This window comes from Ruditapes philippinarum, unplaced genomic scaffold, assembly GCF_026571515.1.
Source record: "Ruditapes philippinarum isolate M1 unplaced genomic scaffold, ASM2657151v2 ctg1685_1_1_1_1, whole genome shotgun sequence".
In the NCBI taxonomy this organism is placed as follows: domain Eukaryota; kingdom Metazoa; phylum Mollusca; class Bivalvia; order Venerida; family Veneridae; genus Ruditapes; species Ruditapes philippinarum.
Genome location: NW_026860356.1, coordinates 109,913 through 125,490, shown reverse-complemented (window position 1 = coordinate 125,490; position 15,578 = coordinate 109,913). Strand labels below are relative to the sequence as shown.

At 32.3% G+C, this 15,578-nt stretch overlaps 1 protein-coding gene and 1 long non-coding RNA gene across 3 annotated transcripts in view; both read left to right on the top strand.

The window, feature by feature from the left end:
• LOC132759785 (uncharacterized) overlaps positions 1–2,133 on the top strand; it is a 71,229-nt gene extending 69,096 nt beyond the window's left edge. For both annotated transcript variants that reach the window (XM_060751634.1, XM_060751633.1), the window contains 2 exons: positions 112–291; positions 1,759–2,133. In XM_060751634.1, the coding sequence (XP_060607617.1) occupies positions 112–291; positions 1,759–2,126 (548 nt within the window). In that variant the 3' untranslated portion in view covers positions 2,127–2,133. The remainder of the gene's footprint in view (positions 1–111; positions 292–1,758) is intronic.
• A 592-nt stretch (positions 2,134–2,725) lies between these two features.
• LOC132759784 (uncharacterized) lies at positions 2,726–5,183 on the top strand. The gene is made up of 3 exons (XR_009629767.1): positions 2,726–3,311; positions 4,349–4,451; positions 4,722–5,183. It is a non-coding gene; the product is annotated as an uncharacterized LOC132759784 (long non-coding RNA).
• The last annotated feature ends 10,395 nt before the right edge of the window (positions 5,184–15,578 follow it).

Below are 15,578 nucleotides of genomic sequence, written 5' to 3'. Positions count from 1 at the left end.
TAAACTCATATGCATTGCGGCGTACACATAACGCATTCTTTTGCTTCAGCACATGTACAAATATACTAAAGGATTGCTTATTATATAACAAGTCATTTTCCCTTTTTAAAGTGGAATGTCGGGATTCTTTTCACTGTGATGGTGATAGATGTATAGATAATAAACTGGTTTGTGACAAAGTGCGTGACTGTGAAGATGGTAGTGATGAAAGTGATTGCACGACTGACGATGAATCATCGTGCGAGAAGTGGTGGCGCAAAGGCTATTTTGAATCTGGCCAAAGAGTTATTGGTAACGTTATTTATATTTCTTAAATGAAACAAGAAAATTTAAATGTGTATCTAAATTCGGCATACGTCGTTAGCATCCGTGATATTAAAAATGAATTGATATGACTTGATTTAAATCCTCTGAATGAAAAAACATGCAATGTTCAATAGACGTGAGCTACAATAATGTACGAGGGCTGTACAAAAAATTCGTTGACTGCAGCTCTACTGTTTTTATCTTTCAATTTGCGTACACGATTTTACAAGCGACAATTATTGGAATATGTACTAAATATATAGTGTACAAATCAATACAATTTGTTAACACATAACTTTTCCGTAAATATTACAAATACCAAGGGGTACGCGACTCAGTGCACGCTCATGATAAACAAAAATGACGTTCGTGACGTCAAAATTTAAAATTAAATATGTCATCAGCGACATTGAGCGCAAAAGTACATTTCGAGTGTTCCGTATATCCGTCTCTTATAACCGTAACCATTTTTTTCTGTTTGTTATGCGAGAAAGGAAGCGGTCACATTTTCGCTCCATTTTCGGTCTTAGGGTCTGAGACCTCTTTGTCACATTTTTTTAGTTATCTCAACTCTTAACAGACAATGTAATCAAGTTGATTTTATTGATGATTTTATAGTGTAAGCTTAAAATCACCATCATCCAATCTTTTAACAAAATTATTAGTAAAGAAAAATATTTTATAAACAATTATTATATGCGGTAAATCTACTGAACACCGTCTACCATTTATTATCAATCAAAAACATGTAATACAAATAGTAACTATATTTATTTATTGTAAATACTCATATATCCTGATGAATAAAATAAAATATTGTTTAAACTTAATTGTTTAGAATAGAATATGTAGACCCGATGCAGAAATTAAACATGACGGAGAGCTCGCAAACTTTCATAATGGCCATCCCCTTCTAGTTCTTTTTAATTGACGGTACAAAATTCCTGACCATTCGCCGCTTTCTTCATCGCCCCTGTTTGTCTGTGATCCTGTTTTCGCCGTTTTTGAATCGCTTGCACCAGCTGAAACTGAATGACTTGTTCGCCCACTCATTGCCCTTTGTTTATTAAACTACCTTATATGGAAATTAAGTAGATTCCGCAATGTGATGGCAAAACTTTCCGAAAGTGAGAATTTCTAATTTTTAAACGGGCTTCATATTTCGCAATTTAACTGCTGACTACTGTTGCCGTAAACTTGTTTGTTTAGCCATTCATTTCCAAATGACGTCGAATTTCAGATTTATGTCATTTGAATATTAATAGATGTTTGTCCGCATTTAATTTGATGAAATAACCCTTCAATTTATTTCAACATTTGTTTATATGTAAACATAATACGAAAATTTCGGCGTGCGTCGATATTGCTTTGCCATGGTTATTAAAGGGCACATAGTTTGTTTTTTATGAACCAAGTAACTAATGTGCTATCATACAAATTTATACATTTCAGGTGGTATGAAAGTGTATTGTGACTATGGCTCAAGAGCAGGTCTTCACCAAAAAATAACTTTAGAAATAAGAAATTTAGATTTGGATGCAGAGAGCAATATTTTACACACAGAGTCTTCAAAATATCTTGAAAACAGTGAATTGGTTTATTTGGTAGAGCGTTTGAAGACATGCACAGTCGATGTGAGTATAACATTTATTTATTTCGTGTGTCATAATTTTTTATACGGTTATTTGTTTTCAAGGTGCCGAATTCCTCTTTATCCAAAACTATCAGATCGAATCATGTTCTGTTTTTTACTTTTCACAGGGCCCATCAAGATTGCTGGAAAAATATATTTTTGTCATATTTTTAATACAGGAAAATAACATCATGGTAATCCCCTTTGTATTTATTAGCTCTTTTTTTAGGAAAATATGTTTGTACGTATCGATCTACATATATTTTATATATATTTATATACCATACACGTATTGAATATTTAAGGCTATAAGCTTCTAAATGTCACTTGAATACAAAATATACGATTGTATTAATTATGACTAATGTTTATGTATAATGTAAAAATGAGACAAGTCTTGCAAAAAGTTTGGAGAGATATTGCACATCGCTTTATTAGCAGAGCAAGGCGCCGGCTTGTTCAGGCATGCTCTAAATTAAATTCATTAAAGCCTGGCTTGGATTTAAAAAATACAGAGCACGATTAGTACGCTTTTCCTGGAGGCCAGTCCGTATGTTATCTAAAATGAATATTATTGTAATAAACCCGGCGTAGTAAATGCGTCAATAGTGCTGCTTCAAGTTTAAATATCAACCGGCTATGTCAAGAGTCATAAAAGAAGGTTTAAGATGTTTTTATATTTTGTTTATGCACGAATCGATTAAAGGGGCTACACTGAGGTCTGACAGGTAATTTGGTGTCCAAAAAAAATGTAAACAAATTTCCTCAAAAATCACAATATTCCCAGCAAACACCCGACGTTGACCCAACGTTGGATCAACGTTGAATTTTGGTCGCGACGTCGGTGACCTTCATACAACGTCAAATCGACGTTGAATCCCCGACGTCTAACAGACGTTGCATTTAGACGTCGACTCGACGTCGGGTTTTGGTCGGTAATCTGACAATAGGTAAATTTAATTTATGAAACCAATATATATATAAATGAAAGCATAAACAGCGAGAATTTTAAGTTTAAGTTTAGAAAGGGAACATTATATATTTATTTTCTCCATCAAAACAACAGTATCACGTGGTGGCTAACGTACGATATTCGATAGGTGGCGCTCTGTAAACGGATAGTCGCAGATCAGTATGAAATATATTTGCTCTATTTTCGTTTAAATAATATCTTATCTCCTCGAATTAGTCTAAGAAGTGTTTATATAATTTACAATGAAGTTGTTATCATTTTTGAGGGCTTCATTTTATAGTGGTTAATTATTTAGTAAATTCGAATTTGCGACTTATCGGATTTGAAATTCAATTGTATTGGCGGACAAAAAACGACGGGTTGACAGACAAAGTTGTGTATTCCAAACAAAAGAAAAAGGTAGGCAAACATTATATATTGTTTTTCAATGCTAATTTACCGCATGTTTGCATGGATTCGATGGTTATTTGATCATTGAAATGTTTGACTGGTAAAAACTAAATGTCACGTGATTTCGCGAGATTAATATTTTGTTTCCACGTAAGAACACTTTATCATTTGCTATAGAACAGTCTGTATAATCGGATCATTTTTTCCCACACTATATCGCCATGCCAAATAAATGCACAATCAATGGTAGGAAATATCCTAGCAATTGAAATCAATAAAAAGTTAAATTCAGTACGTAAGACTCTTATTATTCAAATGCTGGTAAATAAAATTTCCTCTTATTTCTTATCAACATAAATTTCACTTATATGAGGGGCCAGTCATTTACACATGTATCAGATGCAGTTTGATTTTGATATCTGTGTAGTTGTTAAACTACTCGTTGTTAATTGTAGTACTTTACCCATACTGTAAGCATACCATGTGTTTCTTATATTATGGTAATGATTCATGGCATTTGATACGTGTAAATGATACGACTTTTGTAAGATATATCTGGAAGCACATTGTATTTGACTAGCTATCTTTTTATTAATGTAATCAAACAACATATTATCAATCAGAAAACACATTATCATAGTTATAAATCAATAAAAGTAATAGTTTGTTAATTAGCCTGCTTATCAACAAGTTGTATGCTCGTATCATAAAACGTTTTAACACTAAGCCAGTCTGTCCTATATACACTTAGCAGACCAGATCATGCTGGGCAGAGATGATATCTATAGAAATGACAGTAACATGTGAATTTCTTTGATGTTGTATGAGCATTCGTACAAAGTACTTTGAATAATAGAATATAAAAAATAACAATATCAATTTTTGCGGGAATAGAATTAATTTGGTATTTGTTATATCAGTTTTTCATGCGCTTATGAGTTTACTTAGATTAATAGTAATTTGATTTTGCCTATTGTATTAGACAAACATCCTTTCACGGTTCACCACATGGTTAAATTCTAAAACGATTATATTTCGTCTTTCAGATTGTGAAAAGTATGATAATTCAACATGTGTCAAAAGTTCATGAGGAAGATGAAAATATTTAGAGGAAAAGAAAAATGAAAACCTACCAAGATTTTGTGACAGGTATATTTCAAAATATTATAGAAAAAACAGTGATCTTATTACCCTTGATTTTATAATGAAATTCTTCACGAAGCCATTTTTATCAAAATTAATAGATATATACAGTAGTTACACGAAACTACATGGTTTAAACTAAATTAAAAATAATAAGTGCATGTATCTTTTTAAGTAGTTGGAGAGTTTTGTTAGAATTTCGTTTAATTATAATATGTAAAAGTGATTTATTTCTTGCACTTGTAACTGATTATTTTATTTTTTTTATAATTTCAGAAAGTGTGATGAGATCTCAGGTTGGAGACGGTAATGATACGCTTAAAGTATGCCCCAGATCGACATAGTGGAGGAGGACGAAAGAAGCTAGAATACTAATGAAGATACATGAACATTGCTATTTATAGTTATAACAAAATATTCAGAATATTGTTCCATTTAACATTCAGATCTAGATTCAGTTATAAAATACAAAGACAAATATACATTTAGTGAGTTGGATAGATGATTGAAAAATCCCAAACTCAGAGTGATCAGTTCAGTGGTGATATAAGAAAAAACACATACATGGATGTTTGCTATATAAAATGTCAGTGTAAATATTCAAGAAGGATTTTGTTTAACATGCTTAATTAATACATGAAGCGTTATTAAAGTACATACCATCAAGTTAAATAGTTTCAAAAAATATTATGTAAATCTTGCATTTGTTATATAGTACCACATTTCTTGTTTTGTACTTGTGATTCCGAGTATAAAATAAATTGCTAAAATCATAAGAATGCTTATTTTTAACCCTATTAAAGAGCTTTAATTAAAATGAAAAAAAATCATATTCCAAAAGTTTTGAATGAGGTTAAATCATGGTTAGAAAATTTGGTCAGATAAGGTTGGCATATGGTCAGATAATGGTCAGAAAAGGTTGGATTATGGTCAGAAAAAGGTTTGATTATGTCCAAATAATGGTCAGAAAAGGTTGGATTATGGTCAGATAATGGTCAGAAACGGTTGGATTATGATCAGAAAAGGTTGGATAAAGGTCATTTTATGACGTTGTATAGACGTCGGTTTCTGACGTCTAAAAAACTTTCAAATCCAACCTTCTGCCAACGTTTACCCAACGTCAGGGTCTAACGTCAGTACAACGTTGGTACAACGTCTTTTGTTTGCTGGGTTATAACTAAAATAACAAAAACTTACATTTAACCAACCCTCTAACAACAATTATGCTAGAAAATGCATATTCACATTAGCTTTTAATGCAAAAATGAAAGTTGGGTTTCCCAGACATGTACAGAAGTTACCCACAATTCATCGGGTATGACTAAAACACGCAACGGACATTTTTGGAACAACAGTAAACGGGGGTAAAAGAGTCTATTGATTTTTTCTCAACACTCTTACCTGTCATGTTTATATAACTTGAGTATAACGAAGAAAAACTGTATAAAAGATAATCAAGGTAGCAATTCCAATGTCTTGAGAAATCAAACGCCAGCGAAGCGGACATTTTCTAGACAAAACGGAGAGATATTATATATATGCATTCGGACCTGCCTCGGCTATTAGCTATAATATTAACCTCGGAAACAATACGGATTGAAAGTAGTTCTACCACGTGGTTTCAGATGTAAACAGAAACAGAGATAATGTGAAACGAATGTATATATTTGACATCAAATGCCTGTTCCGGTACTCTTTTGTTGAAAATATGTCTGACAACAATTTGTAGTTTAAATATGCCCACTGATGTTCAATTTTAAACATATCCGACGAAATGTCAACAGGTTGGTTTTTTGTACTTTCGGTTTCTACATCCATAATAATAAATATATAATTAATGAATTGTTTGCTTTTGTACCTATGATATCACTTATTTTAGGTGAACTTTTACTACATATATTGGAAATAAACTTGTCAACAACTCCCAGCATTAAATTACTATTTGTTTACATGTTTAGTTTCTTAGCGTAGGTTAGACCGAAATACCGCATCCGTTCTGTGTATTCATACTATTGTGTTCGAGGTCCTTATCCGAAGACTGACGGAAAGGGCCGAGTAGTTGCGATTGTATATATATGTACAATTATTTTCATTGACGTTTCAATTTCAATATTCTAAGGCATACATATTGCATCGGTGATATTTATACTATAACGAGCACAGTGTAATCACACTAATAAATGTATTTAACGCTATCTAAAACGTATTTAAATCAAATACAGTTAATGACATCTCTCATTTGATTTGATCGTTTGTTTTTGGGATGGAGTGGGTGTTACGTCACACAAAACTGTGTAGGTCATTTTGGCGACTCTTCAGTTTTACTGGTGGAGTAAGAACTCAAGTGCCCCCTGTGCAAAATTGTTTCTGGCACAAACGGGCATCGGTGTATGTAATGAGTGACGTTTCGTAGGCTATCTTGATAGGATCGTACATTCACGTTTCACACACAATTACATCATATTCATACCATAGGCAAAATTAAATGCACGTTCCCTGTTGTAGCAATATGAAACCCCAGAAAAAACCTATGAACCAGCTTCTGAATGTGGCATTTCTATCGTTATTCCACAAGAAACACCCCCCCCAAAAAAAAAAAAGAAAAAAAAAAGAAAAAAGAATGAGTACATCAATGGGCATGCTCTGGAGTGTTGGGAACTATTACCTGCACTCCAGTTACGCACTATGAATGCATATGAATTCGATTTAACTCTGACACGTTTTCAACAGAAAAGTTTTCAAACTATGATACAATAAATGTTTATGATTCTATTAGAAAGTTGTTTAGGATTTAATGATTTTTCGGTGAAAACGATATAGTTTACTTGTACTACAGATAAGATCAAAGTGCTGAAGGCACTGAAGAAAAAAACGGATAAACTAACACATTTTCACTCAAGTTTTACAGGTAAATTAATTTTATATGTCGCGGTTTACATCTCAATATCAGCTAACCTTTGCTTTTTGAGACTTTTGTTTTTGAAAACAATCTAAACGAGTAAAATAAACCCTCTTTTATGGGCAAATAATTTAAGTAGCATCCCCGATTTCTCTTTCATAAATTGGCTTTAGCCAATTCCTTTCTATTCAAATATTAAGAACATTCTGTCAGTGACGTTTCTTCTACTTGAAATCTTCCTGGGGTGTATTTTTCGGTAACAGGAGAAAATGACAGTCTGTTCGTATCTTTCGGTAACAGGAAGAGAATGACAGTCTGTTCATTTGATCATGACTGTGAATTTGAAAAAAAAAATGTTTTGTGAACCAATTTATCCTGCCGATAAAGATTTTGCAAGGAATCTGGTGGTTTATGTTCTGGTGCTTACACTTAGTATTTAATTCCAAAGAACATTTCTTAGGAGACCTTAACGTTTGATAACGGTATAATCACTATAACCGAAATACTTAGGAATTAATTTTAATTCCTGTTACTGTAAATTTTTCGTCTATGTGCTTAAAATACTTAAACGGAAAGACAAGGTTAGAATAAAAAATTGATTTCAGAAAAAGAATACTATAAATAATAAATCTGCAAATTTTCCGCCGCCAAATAATAATATTAAACGAATGATAACAAAATTTAAATCGCTAAATCACCGATTTCTTCAAATCAGTAAGCGCGGCCATGTTTGTGTATTGGTCGTATAAAAACAGGTGCGCGTGATGTCATTTCCCCACATCTTTAGATTTATGATAAATCTAGTTGAATCGTAGGGAAATATTAATATACTAAAGTATTGACCAGGCAATTTAATTTTCACAGGAGGTGTAGAGGAGATTTTTTATGGTTCAATATACGTAACAATATTCAAAAAATAAAAAATAAAGAAACAAAAACAAAAAAAAATCAATGTCTACAGATTTATTTGTGAAATACGCTTTCGACATCGCTTAAAATAGCATTTTCATTGATTAAAATGATATTCATCCGCGTAATTTGTGAATGTGCTTTCATTGACAATTCTATAACCCAAAGCTACTTTTAAACTTTGAATGTGTTGTAATTTGTTGGATATTTATAACAATATGAAAATATTTCTTTCTTTTAAATCGCTAGTTTTCAGCTGTTTTAAGACTGCTTGTTGTTAGGTTTGTCGTGAAACCGCTGTGTCAGAGATTGAATGTTAGCTTTGTATTTCCTGATCTTCGATCAGAAATACAAAAAGGAATGGTAACATTCAATGAATGCAACACCCACACGACCAAGCAACACAGGACCACAGCTAAATTATCAATGAAAATTTAATTTCAGGCTTTCAAGTGGTAAATAAAAAGACTAAACAAAATGAAAAACAGGAAGAAAGAAGAGACAAAAGTAGAGAAAAGTAAAGGTTTTAGTGCTATAAAGCAAGAAAATCAGGATTTTCGTCCAAACTTACTTATGAAATGAAATGCATCCGATCAATATTTAGCCATTGCAGTTTTTGAAACCAGTCACTCGTGTTTTCAAAATAGTCGGGAAATGAACCTGACCTTTTTTATCAAAATATTTACAAAACTATTAACAATGAGTATGCCATGATAAACAGGCTATAAGGAGTAAAAACAATGGTTAAGATATGCATTGCCCTTTCCCAAGTTTGTATACCGTCTAGGAGTTGGAAGTATTATAAAACATAGTTTAAGCAATGGTTGTTGTATGAGGTGAGGTTAATAATATCTTACTGAATTCTTAAAGTTACTTTTACTTACCTGCCCTTCACATTTGTCTTGCAAGTATCATGATTTTGTTTGTTTCGTTTAATTTGAAAGAAAGTTAGGGTTTAAAGAACAACAACTATATAATCAGTTTTAAGTTTATTTCACTAGTCACGGCAATAACCCTGCTGCGGAAGCTTGACTGTGTCGGGGCTGCGTCCTGTGAACGTTGCCGTCGCCTTGTTTGTCTTTATTCCAGTTTTCTCTTTTTACTCTTATAACGATCTCAAGTTCTTTTCCACCGGGAAGCTTCAATATATTGGTAACATTAAAGCACAACTCAATTGACCCATCACTAGTACGGAGGCCTTCCAATAAGAAAGAAATTTATCAGGATATCTGCTAAATCAATAATGATAATAAAAATAGTAATAGAGCCAGATTGTAACTCTTTTCCGACCTTCTTGATAATGTTTACCATGTGGATGAAACAGGTATCAATTACCTATAGTTTTGAATGTCTAGAACAAAACTTAGTAATCTTCTCATCAACAAAGTTTACACCCAATGCGGATAAATATGCAAATATGTATGTAAAATGATAAATATTAAATTTCAGATCTATCTAGAAAAGCTGTTCGATTTTTTCTTATAGAATTTAAATATATGCATTAGACATACATAAAAAATATTAACTAATAAAGTTGAAGCCTAAATGTCCTATAATGAGGCCGGATTCATTCTCTATTTAGCCAGTGCTTTCAGTGCTTTGATCAGAGTTTAAGAGAAATCTCTGGAATAACATTCTGTGTGTGCGTGTAATTTTATATGCTTACAATACTCAAGTTCATGTTCGTTGTATAAAAAGTATTACGAAGTTTTTTTTCCTAAACGGGTGTCAGATAAACCAAAGTGACCTTTGAAATAGGACCCATTACACTGATTGACAAAGTAAATTTTCTTAGCCTAGATGTCATGATATTTTAACCATTACAAAGTTAATACATAATATTTAATAATTACACGAAAGCTCTCAAATTAACATATTAATATTTATAAAATATTTGTATGTCAGTTTCCAACTCCGTACGTTTAGCTAAATTCATCATTGTAATGGAGAAAAAAAAACAACATGATTACAACAATGTATTGCTTTAAATTTATTGAAATTGCTTTTGAAAGATTTTTCTCACAAGAACATATGTGAACAACAAGAAATTTAACAAACAAACCCTTAATTTGCTTTTAAATTTATGGATTGTTGGTATATTCCACTTTCACACTTTCGTTGCTGCCGATACACAAAAGATTCTCCTTTTCACCTTTTAGTCATCCCGAAAATCATCACGTGACCGTTGTTTTTATTCAGATTTGTAAACTGAAACGTGTTTAAACGCTTTTCCCACAAAATTGGAGAAAATATGTATTTCAAACGATTTGATATCCGAAGAACACATATCAATGTATCACTGATTATCTTTGAATGTCCCTAACACGCAGGTAACAAAAAATTATCGGTTCGTGAAATTTTACCTTTTTTTGTGAGTACCTTTAACATTTAGCAATTAATAATTATGATTTTAAAATAATGCAAATCATTTATTTGCAAAATTTGCCAAAATGAATGTCAGTGTGTGCTCAATTTATTGCAATTTATTGATCATTTCATTTTGTTTATTCATAGACTTTCAAATTATCATAAATCTTGTTTATTAAGTAGCATCTTAGTATATTTCTATCGAACTATGATCATTAAATGTTAACCGAAACATATGTCAACAAAGGTGTGTAGGGATATTCCTTCGTAATCGTTGAAAAGGGTGGCGGAATTGCCAATTGTGTTAGGAAACGACTTTCTAAATAACGTGTTTTTGTTGTATTCATATTGTTTTTTTTTATATCAGAACATCATCAAAGATTTTTATCGTTTTCATTGTGATCTACGTATCAAATCTATTAAAATAGGAAAACTATCTTCATTAATTCATTCATTCTATCATTCTATCATTAATTACTTTATACATTCATTTATTCATTCATTCATAGAAAATATCGAACCCTCTCCCTTTAAAACGGCTGAGTATTTTGATTCAAATTTCTATTTGACGCTTTCGGGAGTTTTCATATAGATATACATATATAGACAGAACTAAATCTGTTCAATAGAATTCCTATAAACTTGGCATATTGTTAGTATATGATCAAGCACAAAAATAAAGTCACTGATCTCGTTTTTGAGTTATTTTTCCCTGAATCAGAATTTTCTATTTTTTGTGGTCATTACAAGAGCATATAACTTATACATACGTCTATGAAATCTTGTTTTTACTTTTGGATTATTTTTTTTCTTTTTGTGTTGAGCTCAATACACAATAAAAGCAATTCCTTATATTATTTCTATTTATTTTTTCAATGAAAATAAAGGTACTTTTTTTTAAATAGGCCATTTTTTAAAAGAAATAAGCAAAGGTTGAGAAAAGAAGTGAAAAAATACTATCCACACTTTATCCGTTCTTGAAATGTTACATATAACAAAACCGAACGAAAGCTTGATGAAAATGAAAACAACAAATGAAATGTTTCCCTTCATTGTCAATTATCTGCCCTTGAATTTAGCAAATAAGTCCAACTCAAGGACAGATAACTAAAATTGACAACGGTCACCCCAATTTTTTTTCGCTTATCAATGTTTTTTTTGTCATAATCTAACAAAATGGTTAAAGAAATTCTGTTAAGTTTTGCCTCTATGTCTATATGAAAACTCCTGTAAACGTCCTTAATTCAAAGATAGGTTTTATTGTCAAGCCCACTTGCGGTAAACTCGATTTAGTCGTCACTTTTGGCGTATTTTTCGGTGTATGTGCGTTCGTGGGTAAATCCGTCATTCCGTCCGAATTTCCCCGATCTATATCTTGCTCATTCTTTGAAGGATTACACAAAATTTGATACAAATGTTAACCATGATCGGGTGGTGTGTCTCACACAAAAACCAGGTCCACTGCCAAAAGTCACGGGTACACTTGGGGTGTCAGCGGAAAAACTGTGATCGGTGTATAACTTCTACATGCTTTAAGGGATTTTGATATAAATCAGAGAAATGTTCTCCATAGTGAGGCGGAGTGTCCCAAAAAAAATCAGGTGTTTGTGGCAGAAGACAAGGTATCACTATTAGGGTCATAGTTAAAAAAACAAATTAAAACATTCATTTGCAAGTATAGCCTCTATATACATGTATAAATTTTAATATACCTTAGCACAATTTTTTCCATGTTTAATTGAGTTGTTTCGCGCAAAATGAGGACCAAGGGCACAAGAGGTCAGAGGTAAAATATAAATATTAAAATGTGTTCAATGAACCAGCTTTGTTCGGTCAATATCTTGCTGAGAAGGTTTACAAAATAATTTGACAGAAATATTCACTATGATAGAGTGGTGTGCCGCACACAAAATTAAGATCCGCCTATCGAAATCAATGTCACACTTAAAAGTCAGCACAAACCCGTGTCCGGTGTGTAAATCTACATGTATGGAGAGATTTTAATATAACTCGGAGAGTCCTGCGAAAAATTCAGGTGTATGTGGCAAATGTCAAGGTCACATTTAAGGGTAAAAATACAAATTAAACAAATTAATTTGCTAACACAAATGTTTTCCATGGTTTATTGAGTTAATTCGCCCTAAATGAAGATCAATGACACAAGAGGTCTAAGGTTAATAAAAAAAATGTTTGTAGCCGCTGTATCTGTTTAATGCTTTGAAGTATTTATGCTTTGAAGTATTATGCTAAGTGGACCGAGGATATTTGTTGAGCCCATTTGCGCTGAGCTTGATATAGTTGTCGAAATAGCTGTTTGTTGTTTGTTTGTGCGTGCGTGCGTGCCATAACTTCTTCGTGCATGACGGAATTTTGAAATAGCATTAGGTTTTTAGGCACAAATGCTCATCATGAGATTTTGTGTCATGCACATTAATCAGGTCACTGGGTCAGAGTTCAAGGTAACCTAATTATACAATGGCAATATTGTGTTCCGCACATCTCACCTATGTTTCACATCTTGATCTTAAGCTTAAAGGATCAGGTTTGAATGGAGATTAGCGGGCTCGACATTCTGCCCGTGGGCATGTCTAGTAATGCCATGTCTACATGTAACATAATTTGGTTTTAATGCAACACAAATAGGCTTAAATGGGGACCTTATAAATCTTGATTTGTTGGTGTAGTAAAATCCATCTGAAGTTAATTTACCAGCCACATAAGACTTCTTGCTCCTTCCATGTGAAGGCGATGACCTGTTGTGACAAAATGTAAATGATAGAAATTCATTATACTGTAATATTTTTTAACATTTTCATAGGAGCGGCAGTGGTAGACAACATTATATTATTTTTAAGTTATTCATTATATTTATAACTCAAGACAGTACCTTTTGACGGTGTATGCATAAGTGTACGAGTATAAGATAAAACTGCGATAATTTTCATTATCGTTTTTTTACATGTATAATCATGCATTCTTCACACATATGTAAATAATTATGAGGAATAACAATAGCCATTCAATAAAGAATCAATTGACAAGATATTGATTAGTTGTATTAAAATGTTGTTAATGTACTAGTAAATGAAAATATATTATCACTTTAATTTATGAGAGCAAATAATAACATTATGAGGCCAAAAAAGTAATGTTGATTTTATTTTTTACAACGATAATTTTCAAAAAGTACCTACAAAATTTTCCTTCCACCCTGACACCAAGCAAAGCGTGTCATTTGTAATCATGGATGACCAGTATATGTATCGGTGATGACATAACATGCGCTCTAATAACAAAATGTCCTTTTCCCAAAAGGGGCCATATCATGCATGTACAAAAAGGCATTGTAGTACATCGTTTTGGTTTTTTTAATTTTATTTTTATGCCCCCAAAGGGCGGCATATAATAATTGCACTGTTTGTCTGTCCTTAAATCTGCCGTCCGACCGAAAATCCTGTCCGTGCTACATCTCCAAAACCAGTGGAGGATTTCAGAGAAACTTCACAGAATTGTTAATCACCATGCCTAGTTGTTCAAAGTATTGAATTTTTTGGGCACAGTTATGACCCCTTAATGGTTAAGTAAAATAAGCTTGCCAACGCTTCATCTCGAAACCGCTAGAAGGGGGACTTTCAATAAAACTTCACAGGATTTTTCGTCACCATGTAAAGTTGTACATAGTATTTTAATTTTCTGCTTGAATTTTTTTGGCTTAGTTATGGCCCCTTAATGGCCACATTTTGAGTAAAATAAGCTTTCCACGTTTTCCCTTTAAAACCGCTGGGGAATTTTCGTGAATCTTCACATGATTATTTGCCAACAAGCCAAGTTGTTCATAGTTTCTTGATTTTTGTAACTTAACTTTGTCCATCCTTCATCACCAATTACTGTTGGGAAATTTCAGTGAACATTCATCAAATTGTTTGCATTGTGCCATGACTTTGTGCATGATTTTTATGGGCCCTTAATTATGTTTTTTAGTAAAATTAGTTAAGACTGATATTCCTGCACTTCTAATGCAGTTTCAATGAAATTTTTGGAATGATATTTATCACAGGCGGTCGGGGGTATAATACTGGTATTTTGGCATATATTTCGGATTTAATTGGCATAAGTCCCTTTTAGGTGACTGCTCTTATTATTTTTTTGCGCAATAAATTTTTTCTTAAAAATATTGTTATAAAATAGACCCGATCCCCATTAATTGGCATGTAAATCATAACAATCTTTTATAAACGCAGGGCTATCATAACCCCCTTACCCCCTCTGACTTTTTTGTATACCTTTATGGCATTGAAGCTAACGGTATATGCTATCGATTTGCACTTGTTGTCTAGCTGAAACGTTTACCATAAATCAAATAGAACAAGGTGATTATATCCCCTTAAATCATATTTTTATATAAGATTCATAAGATAACTTTAGATATCTTCTCTTTTACGGAGTGATGAGTTTGGGTTCTAAACATTGTTTTGAGTTGTTAATATATGTTTAATGATTTAAAGTTTTAACATAAAAAATAACATAAGTAATGGCGTCCGCCATTTTAAAATGGCCACCAGTTATTGAACAGATAAACAATTCATAACGATATTGAATGTGTTTCCCATTATAAATAGTTTTATGTGGTTATTAAATACATATGATATGGTTAGTGAAACGCTAGGTAGAATTCTAAAAGGTCTGTTCTTAAATTTTCAGTATTATTTCAATTTTATAAAGACATGAACAATAATTTGTTTGGGGTCGATGTGAGCTGCCTTAAGAATTTGTTAAGATATTTTTTAATTGAATTTTATGCTAATATTGACTTTTGCTCCTCTCCAGAAACTTAATAAACTCTCACTGATATGAGAGACAATTCGAAAAGTTGGTAGTTGACATCTCCGCTGCGTTCCAGCTTCTGTATATACATATGACTATATTTAATTGTATAGTTTACCAGTCTCACAATGACT